At 29.4% G+C, this 22447-nt stretch overlaps 1 protein-coding gene across 5 annotated transcripts in view; it reads left to right on the top strand.

The window, feature by feature from the left end:
* Nucleotides 1-20752, top strand: part of LOC105838386 — a 37435-nt gene extending 16683 nt beyond the window's left edge. For all 5 annotated transcript variants that reach the window (XM_012683916.3, XM_012683914.3, XM_036284778.1 and 2 more), the window contains 4 exons: nucleotides 9789-10121; nucleotides 12933-13165; nucleotides 15233-15556; nucleotides 17462-20752. In XM_012683916.3, coding sequence (XP_012539370.1) covers nucleotides 9789-10121; nucleotides 12933-13165; nucleotides 15233-15556; nucleotides 17462-17720 — 1149 coding nt within the window. In that variant the 3' untranslated portion in view covers nucleotides 17721-20752. The remainder of the gene's footprint in view (nucleotides 1-9788; nucleotides 10122-12932; nucleotides 13166-15232; nucleotides 15557-17461) is intronic.
* Nucleotides 20753-22447: the final 1695 nt, after the last annotated feature.

Below are 22447 nucleotides of genomic sequence, written 5' to 3'. Positions count from 1 at the left end.
AGGGATTAGGGAGGGAGGTTCAAACTCTTCCCGAAGTTTATTATTTGTTTTTTATTCCTTAAGTAGTATTTCCCCGTGGGAATCGAATAAAACGTGACTTTCGAAAAAAAAATTGTAGTCTAACATATGAACTTCGATATCGATACTTTGTACTCTTTTCTACGGTATCCTGTTTATCAGATGCTTCATACTTTATTTAATTACACGAAAGTTTGTAAGTTACGTGCAAGTTACATCGAACATTGATGCAAACCAATAAAAGACATGATACATAATTTAAGAACCAAAGATTGTTATGGTGACGTAAGAGTTGTTTGTCTGCTTTCTGTAAAGTTGGAAAAAAGGTTGCTATTTTAATGTAATTTGACATATTATAACTACGATATGTAATGTGTTACAAAAATTTTATTGCAATAAAAATTACGTAAGTTATGGATAGAATTGTCTTTTAGAATTTCCTCAAAATTATAAGGTTATTGGATAACACTTACCTTAAAGAATTTTATCATAATTTTAGTAGTATTTTGATAAAATTTAATAGTAGTAAAGAAAATAAAATTATTTTGTAATCCTGATTTTTCATTAAACATTTACTCATACTTAATTTTAAATACTCATTAATTCTCTTTGATCCAAGAATGTTTTTTCTACTATTACACTTTTTTTAAACTCGGTTGTATTTTATGTCAAAAAATGAAAATTATTAACAGTATTCATGTTTTGCAAACAGTTTATTTTATTAATTATGATTCTTCTGTTATTGTAATTGGACTATGCGGTTTTCCTCGGCATTTCCATTTACATACTGTCTTCCAGTTCTCCATTGTAAGAAAACTCATCAGAAGAATCTGACATTCTCGATGCGTCAAGCTGACGTTCATCAATCTTTTTAGCCTCATTTTACCTAGTTGACCTACAATGTAGCTGACTAGCCACTACTAGGCAAAACTAAAAGAGGGGAGGTGCCGAGTATGCGTCATCGGTCATGTAATTGCGCAAAAGTCGAGTTAAACGCGAATCAGCGATTGTTAACTTATATCAATGTTGATTATGCTAAATAAAATCTGGAAACGACTTCTGGAACAGAAAATCGGGAACAAATTTTTATAGAACGGAAATTGCTTAATGGATTTTAAATTTTGAAATAATTATTGCATTATTGATGCTTAGCTTATATATTTTATATAAATTTTAAACATTCTAAGAGATATGATACATCTCACTAGTTCAAAATAAAAACTTTACGTAACCACATTTCCAAAATAGCTTATCTTTAAAAATAGGATGTGTGTTAAAAAGAAAAAGATCATTTTTTTATTTATTCTGAAAACCATTCTTTGTATTTATTTTTTAAAGTTACTTTTTTATTTTTTGCTGATTTATTCAATTTAAGCATTACAATAAAGTTTTAAACTTAAAAAACAGTGGCATACCAATTTCAGAAAAAAATACTCGCTAATTCTTAAATCTGTCTCTGATTGAATAAAAAATTCAGACATTTTTCCATCGGACTGTGCAGTTACTTTCGTCTTAGTCTGAAACTATTTCTGTAATTTTACAATTTAATTAATTGTTTCTTATATTTATTTGTATCTATTTCATATTTATATACATTTTACACACTGTTTACTCGGAATAATATATGTTGTGATCCTGAGGTGAGTTAATTATATAATTATTATTTTTTCTAAATAATCCGATTACTAGATACATTAATTTGTTCTTATACGTAGCTTTTCCATCTGGTTAGGAAACCAGTAATAAATTTTGACTCGACTTTGAATCATAGTAACGGTTTTATTAATATGTTTTACACAGAGCTTTTTATACATATTTTTTAGAAATTTATGCTACTGAGCACTAAAGATGACTTTAAGCGAAGTACAGAACGTTTGTGACGCTTTATAATTTAGTGACTTTAGTTGATTATATAATTTATATTAATATTTGTTTTTCACTGCTTCAATAACCGCAATGACTCTTTATAGCGCTCTGTATTTCACGCTTTATGTTGAATATAAGAATAATATATAGCGTCAAAAAATAAGTTTTTATGTACTCAAAACATACACTAAGTTTTATCAAAATAAATTAAGCAATTCTTGAAATTTTTGGAAAAAACGATTTTTTTAATGTAGTTATTTTGGACATGTGGTAGTATAAATTTTTTTGCCTTGTATTAATGTGAATCACTCCTTAAAATCTTTGAGCTCACCTTGTTATGTAAGATATATTCTTTCATGAATGACCATGAACATGCCATTTTTACTGACAAGTACTGAACAGTAACCATTCACGCTGTTGATATAGTAAATGTGAAATTGAGATGATTTCACGATTGCCATTAGAATATGAAATTTAATCTAGACTAAATCCGAAACTATATGTGTGCAAATCCATATTTTTTGCCAAAGAGAAGTTGTTAATTCTTAACCGAAATTAGCAATTACTTGTTGCGTAATTTTCTTTAATTTTAGAACGCTTTTTCTATTATTACATTCTGCCTTTTAATTCTTAATATACATAACATATATTATACATAAAGTTCATGTCATCTATCCTCTCAGAAAAGATTTCTAATACCAAGCTAAAAAATATTCTTGACATATTTAATCTTATTGTAACCTCATATTAACACAAGTATAAAAATAAAATAAGATTAAATTAAAAAATTCTTATCTTAATTCAAATCGGTTTATTCTTAAATCTAGAATATCATAATATTGTTATAAATTTACTAAATTATTCTAAGAAAATTAATAAGATGGCATCAAAGATCATTTTATTCTAGATTGAGGAACTTTCCATTTAAAAATAAAATATTCTTTCTTTGATAATAAATATGATTTGGTGCTATATCGATCCTATAGAGATCGAAGAGTAAGCCTGTGTGAAGTTAGTACCGCATCTTTCAAAATTGGAAGTTTTATTAAGAGTACTATTTGCACCCCGAAGAGTACTAGAGTTTCTGATAGATATTAGCAAGAGTACCGCCGAAATACTTACAATTAGAGAAATGACAAATTGAAAATATGAGGTACTAACTTTCCGTGGCACCGCAACATAAAAAATACATTGTTTTAATAATTCTATCTTAAAGTAGTCTCGAATAGTACTAGAGTTTCTGATACATTTTAACAATAGTACCAACCGCCAAATATTTTGAAAAAATTATTGAAATTTGGGGATGGTACCGCAAAATAAAAAAATTATTGTTTTAATGGTCCTATCTAAAAGTACTCGAAGAGTACTAGAATACTTGATACATTTAAACAATAGTACCAACTGATAAATACTGAAAAAAATTTTTGAAGATTACAGCTGAAACCTTATCTTTCATAAAGTGGCCGTAACTCCTTTGCCTTAAGTTTTTTTGTGCCTTAATAACTTTTGAAAGTACTCGCCGGGGTGTCAAAAGTATTGTAGTTAAAACACCGGAATTTTTTTATTTTATAAAATAAATTTAATATAAAAACGAATTACACTATTTAACTTTTCACAGAGTCAAATTAAAAAGTAAATCTACTGTCTTCTTCATAATTACTTTGTGTGATACATGAAAAAAATAATTTTTGAAATTTAATATTTAATATATATATATATATATATATATATATATATATATATATACACATAAATACAAGTTTTTGGGAAAAATACCCAGATAGCAAGGTGACGTCTAATTGACGGCATTTTTTGGTCATTTTATGACGAACCAGACGTCATAATGTCGAGATAAAATGACGTCTAAATGTCGTAAAACTGACGTACATTTGTCTCATTTTAACGACGTCATATATTGACGTCAAAAATACGTCATTATTTTCATATTATTGACGTCATTTTCAAGAAGCTAGTATCGTACATTTGACGGTATTTTATTGTTATTTTTATGACAAAACATAGGTTTTTAGATTACATTTAATAAAGACGACATTTTAACGTCATTTTTATGACTATCCCAGGTAGTAAAAGCCATTATTTTGACGTTTTAGAAAATATTTCGGGTACATGTCCTATATATGCAGTACTTGCATTATAAAAATATCGAAATAACATAATTATAATGTAAAAAAAAAATCTACGTTATTTCTCAACAAGCATCACGACCCACTACACCATAGTCACATTTGGAATTGCCTAACTTCCGCGGTCACCCATCCAACTCTGAACCGCCGTCGACGTTGCTTGACTTCGAAGATCGTACGCTACCTAGCCCTTTGTGATGATCCATGAACACTTGATGATCACGAATACATATTTGTTATAGATCAGTTCAATAGATGCGAGAAACATGAAACTTGTAGTTAACTAATATTTTTATAAATAAATATAAATTTACAGTTTTTTTCCTAATTTTTACATATGCAAAATAATATGTGGAATAACTTATAGAAATATGTTTTTGCTTTGTTCTTTTGATAAAGCTAAATTATACCTCAGACAAAACGTAATATTTATAAAATATTGATAAAATATTTATAATATTTATTTAAATATTTTATAAATATTTATCCAAATATTTTATAAATATTTTTGTGGTCTTAGATTTGACAAATCATAAAGATTTATCATAAATATTATAAAAATATTTATGAAATATTTATAAATATATTTACAAAATATTACTTATACAAATCTTTATCTTTTATTTACCATAAATATTATATAAAATATTTAATCTATATTTTAATATGTTGAATAAAGATTTTTTCTTCGTATATATAAAATATGTGTAAAATATTTTTATAATATTTTGAAAAAATAAATATTAATAAATATTAATAAATATTTATCATAAATATTATGTGCTGCCTGGGATGATTCTAAAATATTGATAGTATTAATTATATAAAATATTATATTAATTTTAATAATGTTGTTTATTAACCAATCTTTAAATAATGATTAATAGTTATATAGGTAGCAAGGTGTCGTCCACTAGACCTCAATAATTTGTCATTTGAGGTTAAATCGTCAATTATTACAAAGAATTATAGTTAACATCAGTAATTAGTCACTAATAAAATCTTATTAATACGTCGTAAAATGATCAATTAACTGACGTTATTAATTAGTCAAGAATATGACGTCGGAAATACGTTGTAGGATGGATAAATGACTGACGTAATTAATAGGTCAAAAAATGACGTTACTATTACGTCTTAATTTGGTAACATGACGTCTGCGACCTTAAATGACGAATTATTGACGTCGTATTAACGTCACCTTGCTACCTGGGTAACTGATATATGATGTGCAATTTGCCGGCCCATCAAAAGCAAAAAAGTTACGGCCACTTTTAATTATGTTAAGTCTTCGAAAAAGATAAAACTTTTTTGTAATTCCGGCGTTTTACTGGAGTACTTTTGACACCTCAGCAAGTACCTTCGAAAGTTATTAAGGCACAAAGCTGCAAAACTTAAGGTAAAGGAGTTACGGCTACTTTTAAGTACGGTTAGTCTCCCAGAGATAGATAAAATCACAATTCCGGGGTTTTTACTAGAATACTTTTGGCATCCCAGCGAGTACTTTTGAAAATTATTAAGGCACAAAGTTATAAAACTTAAGGCAAAGGAGTTACGGCCACTTTTATAAAAGATGAGATGCCAGCTGTAATCTTCAAAAAAATTTTTTTCAGTATTTATTAGTTGGTACTATTATTAAAATGTATCAAGTACTTCAGTACTCTTCGAGTACTTTTAGATAGGATTATTAAAACAATTTTTTTTTTATTTTACGGTGCCATCTCCAAATTTCAATAATTTTTTCAAAATATTTGGCGGTTGGTATTATTGTTAAAATGTATCAGAAACTCTAGTACTTTTCGAGTACTTTAAGGGCCGATTGTTTCAACTTTTTGGTAAACTTACCTATCAGGTAAACATGTATCTATCTTCTTTTTTTTTTTAATAAATCAACACAGGAAGTTAGCACCTTATATTTTTAAATTGCCATTTCTCTAAGTATTTCGGCGGTACTCTTGCTAATATCTATCAGGAACTCTAGTACTCTTCGAGGTGCAAATAGAACTCTTGATAAAACTTCCAATTTTGGAAGATGCGGTGCTAACTTCACACAGCCGAGGAGTAATAGCATTAGCTCCAGAAATCTCTTCTGTGTATTCGGTCTGCAGGGGTCATGGCGCTGAATATAATTATTTTTATTAATTTAATATTCTTAATATAATTAAAACTCCTTTATTAATCAACGAACTAATCAATTAATTATTCTTCTAACAGCACAACGTTTCGACCTTAATTCAGGTTCTTATCAAGTGCGAAAATACGAAAGATTCAAATTATAGTTTCAGGAAACATCGCAAGCTCGAGAGTTTGTACCAGCAAATTCACTCCTTTGCTATAAAATATATATGATTGAATGTATAAATTTCCGAAGGTTTAAGAGGAAATTCAACAGTAAGGAATGAGAGTCAAAAATTGCGAGAACTTGCTCGTTTTCTTCGTTCTGGACGTTCTTATGAATAGGCAGTATTTTAACTCCGTACATTTTGTCAATTTATATGTTACATCGAATGTTATGCTATGTTTGTACACTATCGCCGTTAAATTTGAACTGAACATTGGAGACGACAATAAAAACAAAGCGTTATGATTCTATCACATCGATACAATACTTAAGTCGAGTTTATGATGCTGTTGTATATATTACTCAAATTTTCTGAATTTTTTTGCAGATTAATTGCATGCTGATTCTTTTTTATAAAAAACATTTCGACAATCTTTCTTTTTTTCCGATTCTTTTCTGAATGTAGAATTAATGGTGTTTTCCATTTAAAGTTGTGGTTATGCTCGACGCGGTGCTTACTAACCACCAAGAGATTATGTTCATGCTTTTTTATATCATTAATGTGTTCTTTAATGCAGGTGCCTAAGTGACGTTTTGTTTGTCCTACGTACCTTGCTTCGCAATCCATGCAATCAATACGATACACTATTTCTTTTCTGCTATTGTTTTCTATCTTATCTTTCCCTCTTTTGATCAAGCAGTTCAATTTTTGGGGGATGGTAAAGACAGTGTTTAAACCTAATTTATCTATCTGATTTATGCCCTCACTAAAACCTTTTACATACATAAGGTAGCGTAATATATTTTGTAAGATCAAACCCTCTCTGTCGATATTTGCTGGTTTGTTGTCATGCTTACTGAATTCAATTATTCTTTTATTTCCAAATTTATTAATTATTGTCAAGGGGAAACTATTATTTACTAAAATATCCTTGACAATTTTTAAATTATTTTTGTGGAACCTATTGTTCGATAACAAAATTGCTCTATCTACTAAGCTCGTAATGATATTAATCTTATATTTGAAGGGATGGCTAGAGTAAAAATTTATATATCTGCCAGAGAAGGTAGGTTTGTGATACCAATTTGTAATCAACTTGTTATCTCTAATTACCATGGCATCTAAAAATGCAATGCTGTTGTAAGATTCAAGTTTATAAATGAACTGTAACCGTGCGTGGTAACTATTAAAAATATTCAGAACGTGTTTTACTTGATCCTTTTGTAAAATCATGAAAATATCGTCTGCATATCTATAAAATATCGGGACTTTAAATTGTAATTTGTTCAAACACTCTATCTCTAGATCACCAAATCTGCCAAGATTAGAGAGAGAGGGGATACATCATCGGGCTGCCGAAGACTTGCTCATAATACTGTCCCTCGAAACAGAAGTTAGTAGAATTAAGAATCAATTCAATAGCCCCTAAAAACTGAGATAAATCTATCTTTGTGTTTCCTGATATTTTTTCCCATCGTTTACTTATGGAATCCATCACTAATTCTTTTGGGATATTGGTGAAAAGTGGCATTACGTCAAGGGACACTAACACCTCATCAGTTGCAATTGTTATATTTTTAATAGCTTCCACAAAACTCCAGCTGTCCCGGATGTGAGAAGCTGGTTTGGGTACCGACTGTTCCAAAATATCATGTAAAAATCGTGCTACAATATAGCAAGGGCTATCTATAGACGATATAATTAATCTAAGAGGAAAGTCAGTCTTATCTTCGGCAAACCGTAACAACAAGGAAGGTTCCTGTTGGTACATCATAAAAATTGATACGTTTGAGTGTCAACGATGCCTCTATCGCACCACATTTTAACTAAATTATTGATTCTATTTGTTATTTTATTTATTGGATTTTTAAAGAGTTTTTTGTATGTGGAACTATCATTTAATAAATCATTTACTTTTTTACTATATTCTATTTTACTCATTAAGACGGTAACTTGGCCCTTTTGTGATTAAAATATCCTCGTTTTGACGCAAATATCTTTTACATTTTACATATTGATTGTTTATGTGCACATCAATATAATGTCCGCTATTACTTTAATTCAAATTTAACTGCGATAGTGTACAGACATAGCATAACATTCGATGTAATATACAAATTGATGAAATGTACGAAGTTAAAATATTGCCTATTTATAAGAATGTCTAGAACGAAGGAAAGGAGTAAGTTCTTGCAGTTTTTATTGTTGAATTTCCTCTTAAACCCTCGAAAATTTATACATTCAATCATATATATTTTATAGCAAAAGAGTGAATTTGCTGGTACGAACTCACGAGCTTGCGATGTTTCCTGAAACTTTAATTTAAATCTTTCGTATTTTCGCACTTGATAAAGACCTGAATTAAGGTCGAAACATTGTGCTGTTAGAAGAATAATAAATTGGCCAGTTCGTTGACTAATAAAGTTATAATTATTTTAAATCTTGACTGGTAACTATAAGGATTCTATTATTTTGATTAATATTCTTAGCTCATATAAACTGTGCGCCAACAATTTTATCAATTAAATACAGTTACTAAGTTAAATATCGATGCTCAGAACCATTTTTTAAATCTTTCTTATCTGAAAAACTGTAAATAATTTATGGCAAAAAATAATACTTCAGCTAGAATTTGAACTTAGATCTTCCATTATTCCGTAAAGGCGTCTTAGCTAGTTTGACCACCGAGGCATACACCGAATAAGTGATCTTAACTTTATCCATATGTTTAAAACATTTATCAATCGGAAAATTAACTTACTTAATTATATTTTATATACCTATAAAAATGAAAAAGAATTTACCTAACACTTTGTCACAAATTTTTAATTTTGTTTTTTAAATTAAATTTATATTTTGTATTTCTGGAAAGTTTTAATGCAAACTTTCATCAAATCATTAAATTATTTTTAGAGTCATAAATTAAATAAAAGTATTTACTTATTAAAAAATAAAATTTAAATAACTAGATTTATTAGTTTTATATAAAGTAATTATTTATTAACAAATATTTGTATTTTTATTCCAGTAAAACATTTTTTCAGTATTGATAAATTATTTGTTTTTAAGATAATATTTTATTGGAATTAAGAAATGTTATTAAAATTAAATTATTTTTTCAATTTGGAAAGTTAAATTAAAAAATACTCAAAAATTGTATTTATACTTAAAATAAGTAAATTGCTTTCCATAGATGTTTTTCTCTAAAAATATCAGACATGAAAGAATTAAAATTTATATATGTATTATTTAAGATTTTATCCAAAGCTATTTCTTAGACATTACCCTATAAGCGCATAATATTATTTAATATTTTAAGTGTATTCTTTAAATATTAATGTTCACTTAATATTCTAAGAATATTCGTAAAATATTATTTAATATTAAATAATATTATGCGCTTGTAGGATAGCATTTTAACTAATAACTTGAAAACCATTTTTACATAAAAGAATGACATGAAATTCTTTTGTCGAAGGCCGAGCGAGATAGATTAGAGGAAGCTCGAAGGCATCTGGAAAGACGACTGGAAGGTTGCGAAACCGAGCTTCGTGGTAAGGAGGATGAGCTCTTCCTGCAGCTGGAAAGGAGTTTGCGGCTGGAAGAAGAAATTGAACGGGCTAAAGCCGAGAGAGATAGCTATATGGAGGCGCAAAATCGATTAGAACAACAACGGGAATCGGCATTTCGTCGTTTGCGGATGCAGCTTGAACAGAACGAAGTTACAAGGCGGGATCTCGAGAGAGCGCGTCAAGATGTTATTCGACAAGCCACTATTATCCGTATTGAAAGAGATACTCTGGAAAGAGAAGTAAGTGCAAACTAAGAGAAATGTGTTTTGCATCGTTCTAGCTCAAAAGAACTTTATTTTGTTTTACCTGTCCTCTGTTTTTGGAAATCGTAAATTGTTTTCTTTTCTCATAATCTGCATAAAGAAAAAAATAGCTTTAAAATTTATCTTTAAAATTATGATAATTATACAAAAATGGGCATTAAAAATTTTTACTATATTTTCAGTAAAATTTAGTCAAGTTTCCTCTGCGTAGTAAAAAGAATTTTTGTAACATCTTATAAGAATTTTTATATATTTTAAAGAGAGTCCGCAAAAACTGCCTATTTTTCGGCCCTCGATTTTAAAATCAATTCATATGTCAAATGATATCATATAATAAGACATTATTTAAAAAAAAGTTTTACATTAAACATACGTCTTCTTTCTGAGATACAAGGCGTCAAAATTAGAATCTCCTATTAAGAAAATGTGGCATTATCACATTGTGATGCTAAACTCTGGCTGTACGAGAAGCAATTTACCCAGGATTATTTGAGTCGTCAAAATACATATTAATTTCTTTCATGAAAGCAATAATATGAGTCGATCATCTTCATATTCTACTTTCAACCCCAAAGCCCATCCCTCATCAAAATCAGCACAAGCTTCCTGATATTTGAATGTCAACCCTTATAAGACTCTTTCAGAAGCAAAAATGCATCTGGGGATTGTACAGGAATGTTACCTAAGTTTGCCGATCACTTTCATACAGGACGTCTAAAAAACCACCCCTAATCAATAAAGGCATCAAGTTCCAGTTATACGAGTAGTGGCCCTTCTAAGATTTTTTTTAAACGCAAAAAAGCACTCGAACATTCTTGAGGAAGGTTATTTGAATTTGTTGATTATCCTCAGTGTAGACTTCCACCCTCTAAAAACCATCCGTAATCGATAGAGGAACCTGGTTTCAGTTATATATCATACGTCCTAAGATCTCTCAAATCTTTGAAAAGTGACGCGAAAAGTACTTATGACAAATAATAGCTGATTAAGCATCAATCTTAGAATCGGTTCGAGTAAGGAGACATATTTGCAACATTGTTCGTTAATTCTGGCACCCTGCCTTCAATGATCGCCTTTACGTCCTTGCCACACAATCTACTATTGATGATCAGTGAGTAAGAGACTTTTAGTATGAAAATACACTTTAAAAGGCTATATCTTTTTGTTGCGTTGAACAAAAAACTTGAATTTTTTACAACACTATGAGACTGTGGACCTTAGTATACTGTAAGGAGACTGCCGAAAAAAATAACCGTGGGCCGGATCGTCTCAGCAAGACTCGAACCCGGACCTCTGAGTCCACGGTTCGGCACTCTACCACTGAGCCACGCGTGCCACTCTTGATATTATTATTAAATTTTACAATACGATCTTTATTTCAACTTAATAGGGCCGTGATAGGTACTTCTCACTTTGACCTTCTATGTCTCAGAAACCAGACGTATGCTCAACGTGAAACTTTTTTTTAAATAATGTCTCATTATTAGCTATCATTTGACATAAAAATCAATTCCAAAAGCGAGGGCCGAAAAACAAGCAAAAAATCTACTTATTTTGCGGACCCTCTTTATTAAAACTTCTAAAAATACCTTATTAACTTTTTTTCAGATTTTAAAATAAATTTTCTTGGAAAATTAAAAAATAAGACACCTTAGAATATTTTAGAATTAGTAAAAATTTTCACCATTTTTTTGTTTTTTAGGAATGCATGTGTTACATTTCAAAGTATTACAAAAAATTAAAAAATTTTGACTCGTTTACATTTAAATATCTTTGCAAAACTTGAACATAATTTTTTCATTAATTTAAAAGTTATTTAATTTTTTCTTTACTCATGATTTTTATTTTAAAAAGCGTTTCGTAGTACTTATTTGCAAATTTAATGAGAAAATAAGAACATTAATAATAAATTCAATTAAATTTTACGTATATTAATAAAACTTTAATAAATATTTGTGTAAAAAGTTTATTTGAATCAACCTACTTGTTTAAAAATTATTTACCTAAACAAAATTTTCACTGCATAAGCAGCATTATAAGCTATATTTTTATCTTTTTGCAGTTTTATTTTAATATTCTGGATGCTAAACTGCTCGTCAAACTTGATCGAGGTCGATAATGTAGTCATTTGTGCACGTCATTAACAAAATTTTGTATGTATTTCTTTTATAGATTTAGAAATTCTTTTCTAGAATTAATTGCGAAAGATTTTTAATTTTGTAAATGCAATAAAAAGTTGTACATTGGAACAAATTGTATAATTCTGTCGATAAAATAGATAGGATCTCCTTAAACACGGAAAACTTTTTTTCTTAAGTTCCTAAAGTTTCTAAAGTTCCTAGGCTTATTCTAAAAGCACAGTATTGTTTTTTTGCTGAAATGCCAAGTGCACCTCATGCTTATTTTATATGTACAAAGTCTAAAACTTTTATACGCAACACATGTTTTTACGAGTCGACTACAGAAGTCGATAACAAAACTATAATTTTCTAACTTTCTTTTGTTTTTTGTATGAAATTGATCGCAGCGCATCGCATTACTATCTGTACTTTAATTTTGGAGAAGGATTTTCAATTCCATGCAATCAATAAAAAGATTTCGGTGTCCGAAAAATTAGTGATAAAACAGAGCAGTTTAGTATTCCCTTACCAACCAAAATTTTTTATTGTTGTTTAAAAAGGGTATAAAAATTGCAGTTTTGATTTTAATAACTTTTAGACAATATTGAGCACCCTTAATTAATATACAACATTAATCAATTTTATTTTCTTCGATTGTTTCTTCCAGAATGAGATGCTGCGACAGAGATTGAGGGTGGAACAGGACGAATTGGGAGCGGAGCGACGTCGTCGGGAGGAAGGCGTCGCGGCATTAACAAGAGAGACCATCGCGTTGAAACACGCGACGCGTCATTTGAGCGCTGCGACGTTTCATGCAACGTCCTGCCGAAATCGTCGTCGATGCTCCATCTGCATATACGCTAGACGAACCTTTGCCAACATCGACAATTATCGTGACAAGTGAGTCATTTCAAAATTCTTATAAAGAAAAGCAAAATTCTCACCAAATACAGACGTAACTGTTACATAACATATAATATATAACCCAGACAACAAATTTACATCCATAGTACGTCCTTGGGACATCACGCTAGTTATCCCGCGATTGTAACGAGATCGTCTCATGAGATGTCCATAAGATAAAAAATGTCCGCTTTCTTTACCACAGTAGAACGATCTTGTTGACTTCCTAAAGACGTTTTTAGAACGTCAACAAGATCGGCCTACTGCGGTAAAAAAAGTGGACATTTATGATCTTATGGGCATCCCATGAGACAATCTCGTAACAATTGCGGGATAACTAGCTTGATGTCCCAAGGATGTACTATAGATCTAAATTTCAATGTTCTCTCGATGTCTTATGGAGATCTTGCTTAATTTCTGCATCTGGAAAAAAGGGCACTCATCCAAGTGTGAACCGCCGATGTTGCTTGACTTCGAAGATCGTACGCATCCTAACGCTTCATGATGATCCATGAATACTTCATGTTTATGCATTACATATTATTTTTTATAAATCATTTCAATGGATGTTGTAAGAAGGATGAAACATATGTTTCAATACATATGTATTGTTAACTTATATTTTTTTAAATAAATATAAAGTTTTACAGTTTCTTACTAATTTTACATATGCGAAATAGCATGTGAAATATGAAAAGATCTGTGTTTGCTCTGTTTGTGTAAAATAAAATAAAAAAACAACTAGATGTCATTTTTTATAATTTTTAGTATTGTTAATATATTGTTTCAATAAGTGTAATATTGTCATAATTTTCACTTTTTTTATGTTCCTGAGAGCTTCTATGGATGTCCTTTGGAGGGTACGCTTTGCTCGTCTACGCGCTGTTACAATGAAATATCGTTAAACCGTCTTATTACAATAAAATTGAATAAGACGAGATTTTACTGAGAGCTCCTATGGATGTCCTCTAGAGAGTGCGCTTTACTTAATTGTCTATTCGCTGTTACAACGGGATATCTTTAAATCGTCCCATATTGATCTTGAATAGAACAAGATCTTACTAAGAGCTCCTATGGACAACCATAAGACGTTTTATCTTGCCAGGACAAAAATGGGATAATATCGAGATAATCCTGATATTAATTTTGCTGTGTGGGAACACACACACATATATACAGGGTCTCCCAAAACATGTGAGTCAACGCTTGTAAAAAGGTAGAAGGGATCGGGATAAACATAAAAATCCAATATTGTTTTGGGTTAAGTTCACTAATAATCGAGGTATTAATTTTTCAAATTATGCAAATGAGAGCGCGCCGAGGGAAGAGCTCGATCCGTTCAAGCCATAACACGGAAGAAAAAATCTATCATGAATGTATGATAAGCTTTTATTAATTTACTGTTCATAATTACGATAAAAATTAATTAAATTATTTGCAGATTCCATATGTTAATATCTCGATTATTGGTAGACCTAACCCAAGACAATATTGGATTTTTATGTTCATCTCGATCCCTTCTACCTTTTTACGAGCGTTGACCCACATGTTTTGAAACATGTTTATATGTATATATTATGTAAATATCATAAGGTATGAAAGTCTTCATGGAAAGATAGACGGGATCAAAGTAAACATAAAAGTCTACCATAGTTTTGGGATATCTCCAATGATAGCCGAGGTATTAATTTTTCAATTTGTACGAATGAGAGCGCGCCGAAGGAAGCTCCGAGCCGCTCGAGCTATAACACGGTCCACTGTGTCAAGCATTGGCTGCCGGCGGCGGGGAGGAGGTAGATTTTTATGTTTATCTTAATCCCGTCTATCTTTCCATGAAAATTTTCATACCTTATGCATGACACCCTATATATGTGTATATAAAATAATTTATATGTTGATATGTATATACAAGACAAAGGCTGCGTTTCGATATTCACTGCCACTACTGAAAATCTATAGTTTACGTTACATATATTGTAGATTTTCAGTACTGATAGCAAATATCGGAACGCAGCCAAAGGCAAGTGTATCAAAATTTTAAGCATTGAAACTTTGCTTGTATAGTGGAAATCTCCTGCAGTGCCTTCAAACGCCCTTACAAGATCTTCGCAACTGGTTACGACCTAGCATTTCGTCGGCCTGCTCGTCTCGAATCCCGCGGCTCGAGTCATCTGTTGCCGATCGGGAAATTTCTTATATCGATGACTCTAGTGCTGACAGTAGCAGCAACGGCAGTACTAATAGCCGGAGCTGCAGCAGCAGTACCAGCAGCAGTAACAGCGCTTACGATGACGACGTGTATCCGAGTACTCCGATAGCAGAACCTTCGCTTTCTTCGGGCACTTCCAGCGTTCCGCATGCAGCTAGAGCCTTTTCTTCGGATTCAGGGTTTGGACAGCTAAAAAGATTCCATATAACACATAATATAATCACAATATCATAATAAAATATAGCATGAATATTGTTAAAATATTACAAGACATCACAATGATATTTGAATGTCCGTCGAAATAAATGCTGTAATGGCAATAAATCACGTTGTATCACTGTGATATTTATTTAATATTGCGAGGAATTATTTTAATATTTTTATATTATAAATTTGCTACAATATTATTAAATGTAATGTTTATTTTTATTTTAAAGTTTATTTTTGGAGGCTTACTTTCAAAAGACATCAGTTTATCATTATTTTATTAGAATATAATGGAGAGGTGTTGCCCTGTACTATGTTAATTATGAGAAATAAAATGCCACTACACGTCAATTTATCGGTGATATAGCACGTACTGCTCCAAAAATATTGTACAATATTTTGCAATGATATTTCGAAACAATATGTGTGTGTGTCATACTATAATGTAATACAAATACAGAAATATTACATTGTGATATATTGCAATGTAAGATTTCTGTAACATTTTTATAGTATCCCAAATAGCACAACGAATTCGAAAAGAATTCTTTTTGAACACCTAAATTTTGAAATAAATTCTTTTTCTAACCCATTTCTGCACCAAAAGGATTCTTGTGCAAAAAAAGTTCTTTTATATGTCATCAATTCTGAGTCCCTTTTGTAATGCATATAAAGTTCATTTTGTGTTCTATAAGAATTCGCATTGAATTTAAAATTATTTTTTAATAGTATTCTAATGGAACTTTATTAAGATACTTTTTTAAATTTACTATGATTTCTTTTATAGTACAAAAAGAAATTGCTTTTTGGTGTAAAAAAAGAAAATAATAAAGAATTTTTGAAATATAAGAAATGTTAATTTAAAAATATAGTGCTACAAAAATAGAGAATTTGGTATATTATTATTATAAGTAAGAAACTCTCTTATTGTTACTATACAATATATGTATAAATTATGTATAAAATTTTTCCATATTTTATTGCAGTATATTATTAAATTAACATTTCCTAATTTTATATAAAAATAATGAATTGTTTTACAATTTTGGTTACAAATTTTTTTTTTTAACGCGTTATATGTTCATTATAATAAAAAAAAATATTTAATTGTATATCAAATTTACGACAAATAATATACACACATATATAAAATAGTATAAAGTATTTATATACTTTTTAGATATTAATAGTATTTTTGACAAATAACAAAGAGATATATATTTTTATGTTTATCTTTTTAATAAAATCAAAAAATGTCCCAGATAGCACAGAGAGTTAAAAAAGAACTCAATTTGTATATCACCAATTATGAATTCTTTTTGAAATGCAAAAAGAATTCTTATAAAAAGTAAAAACAATTGATAACACACAATTGAGTTCTTTTTGAACTCTCTGTGCCATCTGCGGGTGTTATTTTTTTACTTTGTAAAAAAAATAAAAAAAAACATTTATATTTGTTGTACCTTTCTGTAGTGTTACGGCTTTTTATAAGAACTTTTGTATTGACTAAATTATATAAATTTATAATAAATTTGTATGTGGTATTCTTTTTGAACTAATTTTGAACCAATCATGTGAATTTATAATAAATTTGAATCTTGAATTCTTTTTTAACTCATGTTGACTAAATTATGTAAATTCATAACAAATTTAAATATGGTACTCTTCTTGAACTTATTTCGAACAGATTACGTAAATTGTTAAAGAATTAAAAAAGGTGAATTCTTTTTGAACTTAAAAAGATTATCTGTGCTATCTGGGATTATATTATTTCAATATTGTCGATATATTAGTGTTATATGGAATATTACAATGATAATAACGATGATAATAAAAGTTCGGCCACGCTTGTTTTCTCACTCATATCATTTATTTAGGTTTTCTTCCGAGATGGGAGATCGTAGATCACGATGTTTCGACAACGTTGGCAGCAGTACTAGTAGCAGCAGTAGCAAGAGTAGAAATATTAGTGAGTCGTTAGACAGCAGCGAAATTGACGGTAAAGGTGCGAGTGGAAGAGAAAACGGATTTAACCGTTCGAGATGGACCTCCTCCTTCCGTAGACTACTTGGACGAAAGTCGAAGAGCAAACTCGATCATTCCTCAGGAACAAGCAAGACTGACGAACAACAATGAATTTGTATCGACACAAGACTCGACGTTATACATATAATACGTTATCCCGTCCTTCTTCCAAACTCTTGCGATCTCTGCGAAAAAATTATGTTCTTAGTTGAGATGAAGCGCGATCTTTGTGAAATGCTTAAATTCTTTTTGTTGAAAAATCTAAAAACTGCCGAAAACTGCACATTAACTTCAAAAATAGATGCAAATATATATATATGTGTGTGTGTGTGTGTGTGTGTGTGTGTGTGTGTGTGTGTGTGTGTGTGTGTGTGTGTGTGTGTGTGTGTGTGTGTGTGTGTGTGTGTGTGTGTGTGTGTGTGTGTGTGTGTGTGTGTGTGTGTGTGTGTACATATATATGTATGTATACATATGGATTTAAGAATTTTGAAATTTTTAGAGATTAAATTGTAAATAATACATGTTTTCTGGAATCACTTTTCGTTTTCAGAAATAATCATGAAGAAATAGTGATTTATTTTTCAAGATTACACGAATATATCATACTGAGAATAATTCAAAAAACAATGCAAATATTTTGTAGAATATTAGAAATAATATATAATTTCTAGTTTTCTATTTTCTTTTCTTCGTCTCGTAATATACGTTATGAATCTTTTAATAAAAATTATATCGTACTCCGAAATCTAAATGTTCTAAGTGTAGATTTTGACATCTTATCTGACGAGGAATTGAATATTGAATAAGAGTGTTAAAAAAGAGAGATTTATATATATATATGAGAAAAAATATATATATACACTTGTCAACAAAGTTATCACATATGTAAATTTATATTAAATTTCGCATAACTTTAAATAAATATACTCCACGGAAAATCATTGTATCTGAAAGTTTTTTGCATAAGTCTGTATTTTAAGGAACATATATTATAATTTAAATTTTTTATCTTGCCCTTTTTCTACTTTTTTTCAAAAGCAAGGATGTGTTATATCTCCTAAAAGATTGCATAATTGAACAAAAACATAAGTAATTTTGACACGCTTTAATTCCGCCAAAAAAATCGTAAAAACCTTTCTTTTTTAATTTATGGGGAAACGTACAAGTTTTACGATGTTCACGATATTACATTTGCTGAAAAAGATTATTCCCATAGTGTGTCAAGTTATGCAATTTTTAGAAGATGTAACACATTCTTACTTCTGGAAAAGCATAGAAAAGAATAAATAAATTCTAATTATAATATAACGATGCTCCTTAAGGAAGTTCCGCTGCTAAATCAAAATGAACAGATTTTCATGAAACTTTGTAAAGAAGTTCCAATTAGTGGTATAAATTGGACTGTCAAAATTTCAGAAAGCTGAACTAGTTAGTTATTTAGATATTAAATATTTTATTTACATAGGCTCTTAATCGATGAATTTTCATGACTTTTCCATTTTATATTAAACGTAGAATGATGTTAGTAAAATTTTACAACGATACATCTTAGCTATCCAAAAAATACTGTTCAATTTTTGAAACGATGCACTTGCTCGTTTGAGTAAAATAATTGATGGGATAAAAAAAGTTTACAATAATTGAAGCAGCACATAAGTGTGGTAAATGTGTGCTAGTGATATAACATAAACTTCAAATTGTTGTATTTAGTTATCTAAGGGTTATAATAGTGAAGAATGTGGTATAATAGTAAAGAATGTTTAGTCTCAATTAAAAAAAAAGAAATTATTTTAGTAACGAAAGTAGCACTTTATAGCCAAATTTTTTCTCATATTTATTATTATTAACTTTAGATCATATACAGTAAAAAGTTATTTGAGACAAAAAAGACAATAGTTATTTGAATATTTTTTTTATTTGAGCCCTTGTGCCACTTTTTGTGCGGGTCTGAGAAGAGGAACTCACTTAAGTTTATTTTTGTAAATGTAAAACAAATTTTCAAATACGACAATTTTTGACAAAGTTATGCTTATTTGAAGTTACTCAAATTTGATATAAATTTACTTATGCAATAATTTTGTTGACAGTGTGTATATAAAAAAAATTAAATTAGTGAAAGCTATCGCAATACAAGTTTGTATTTATTAAAAAAAAATATATAGAGATAAGATTAAAGACTTCGAATTTTAAAGTGTAAGGCTTTCGTGCTTATAAAACAAAAAATTCAGTTCGAATCGAACTATAATAATAGGTAAAACGTTATTGTTTGCGTTCTGAAAAAGTTTCTTGCTTTGTTAAGTTTTGTTGTTATTTCGGTAATTGTTGTTGTATTTGCCAAAGAGTACAGTGACTTAAGCTTAAAACCTTCATTGATTAATTATCATTTAATTACAGATTTTAAATTCATAACAATTCTAATATATCATGTATATTTCCAGTGAGAAATAGTACATCAAATCGACATCGATTCAACATCGAAATCATCATTTCAATGTCGATTCGACATCGAATTGATGTCGAATTCATTATCGTTTCTCGCTGAGTTGTTTGCGTCAAAAGAGCCAGTTTAAACCTCGTTGAAAAGATGAGATGGAAATCCAGATGGATATCCACATGTATGTGGATTCTCATGGATTTTAGATGATTTTGTATGGATTCCATATGGTTATCCATACAATTTTTGGCAAAGTTATGCTTATTTGAAGTTATTCAAATTTTGATATAAATTTACTTATGCAATAATTTTGTTGACAAGTGTATATAAAAAAAAAATTAGTAAATTAGTAAAAGCTATTGCAATCCAAGTTTGTATTTTTTAAAAATATAGAGAAATAAGATTAAAGACTTCGAATTTTTAAGTGTAAGGCTTTCGTGCTTTCTCATGAATTTTAGATGGTTTTGTATGGATTCCATATGGTTATCCATATGGAATCTATACAAAATCATCTGAAATCTATAGGAATCCACATACATGTGGATAATCATTTGGATTTCCATCTCATCTTTTCAACGAGGAATGCATGTATAGTGAAAATTGTTGGACCAAATTACTGACATGTCACAGTCTTGTTATAAGAATGTTGTGAAATATACAAGGTTCAAATATAAATATTATGCAAATAAAAATATGTATACGATAAAAAGTGTTTTTAATGTTTTATATAAAAAAAATATTCTTTTCCAATTAGAAAAAATTTCCCAAGAATTTTAAAATACTAAATATTCACACAAATTTTAATAATAATTACGAAATCGATAAAAGTAGTGCAAGATTGATTTAAAAAAATTAATTTGTGAAAGCTCGCTCTCTCTCTCTCTCTCTCTCTCTCTCTCTCTCTCTTTCTCTCTGTCTCTCTCTCTTTCTCTATCTCTCTTCTATAAAACTATACCAACCAAATAGTATACAATACACTAATAACCCAGCTAACCATTTGCTGCCAAATTGTCAGCAGACTGCTAAAAATTTCTTGCGGAATCAGGCTGCCAAAATCATGGCCTACTGTGCGTTCGAGTGCGTTCCAATTGCAAGCAAAAATTGTCATCAAATCCTGATATCAAATTGGGTGCAACACCAGAGTAGATCTGTCACTAGCAATACAATAACAAATTTACGCAGCAAATTGAGAACAGGTGTTGCAACGTGAACACACAGCAGATTTGCGCCAAATATGCAGCAAATCTGTATTCATAAATGACGACAGATTGGCGACATATTTGTCGAATCTTTTCATTTTCACAGTTATAATTTTATTTGAGAATAGATGTAAGCAATCTCCTGGGAAAAATTTATTAATTCAGGGGTAGGAACAGATTGAATAATTTACCCCACACTTTCCTTAGCATTTAATATTTCCTATAGGAGGGGGGCCTCAATTGACCTATCTATTTTCTTCCTTTATATCGCAGGTATATCATCTATTCTAGGTGCAATTAATTTCATTAAATTTTTTGTAGTTAAATGTCACTCTAACAAAATAAAAATACTAGTAGTTCTGTATTATAAAAGTATAATGTGGTGGTCCTCCGCAGACCTGCCACTGACTGCGATTTTCTCCAAAATGAAGCAAAAACGAACAAATCTCTAAAGGACTTTTTATCTTAGTTTTTCAGTCTCCTACACACTCCCGAAGTTTTGCCATTTAAATTAGGGACACCCTGTATATGCACGTAGTATAACAATTAATCTCCAACAATTGGAGATTAGCTGAATAATTAGTAGAAAAAATTGATCAATAAATCATTTTTCTGAATTAATGTTTAAAAATAACTCAATCTTATTTTATTATCACCATCATGTATTATCTACTATTTATTATCTAACTTTATCAATTTAAAATAATCTAAAAATTACCTTGTTTGTGATAAAGGAGAAGAGAGTATCTTATCACAATTGCGTAATCTACCGCGAAATGTAAAGCTTATAGGCAAATAAAATTACTCATCGTTAAGTTCATAAGAAACACTATAATATGATGAAAAATACGATATAATTTTATTATTGTTAATTTAATCGGCAATTAATTGATTAAATAAAATCTATTAACTATTTCATTAACATAATATATATTGTTTAATATACGGAGAAAAAAGATTAAATTTAGTGCGATTAATATGAATAAAACAGAAATTTTGTTACAAAAAAAACAGCAAAAAAGAACAAATCCAAAAAACAGTTGTAATAAAATTAAAAAATTTATTAAGATTAATGTTTTATAAACAAAATAATTTTTTTAAATAATATTTGCGAGAAATAAATATTATATATTAATAGAAAATAAGTGTAAGAATATTATTATATGCAATGTATATCTAAAATCTATGTTTCTTAACATTTGTTT

Source organism: Monomorium pharaonis, chromosome 1 (assembly GCF_013373865.1).
Source record: "Monomorium pharaonis isolate MP-MQ-018 chromosome 1, ASM1337386v2, whole genome shotgun sequence".
NCBI classification, from domain to species: domain Eukaryota; kingdom Metazoa; phylum Arthropoda; class Insecta; order Hymenoptera; family Formicidae; genus Monomorium; species Monomorium pharaonis.
The sequence above is the reverse complement of the archived record's forward strand: the minus strand, read 5'-3'. Positions and strand labels throughout refer to the sequence as shown.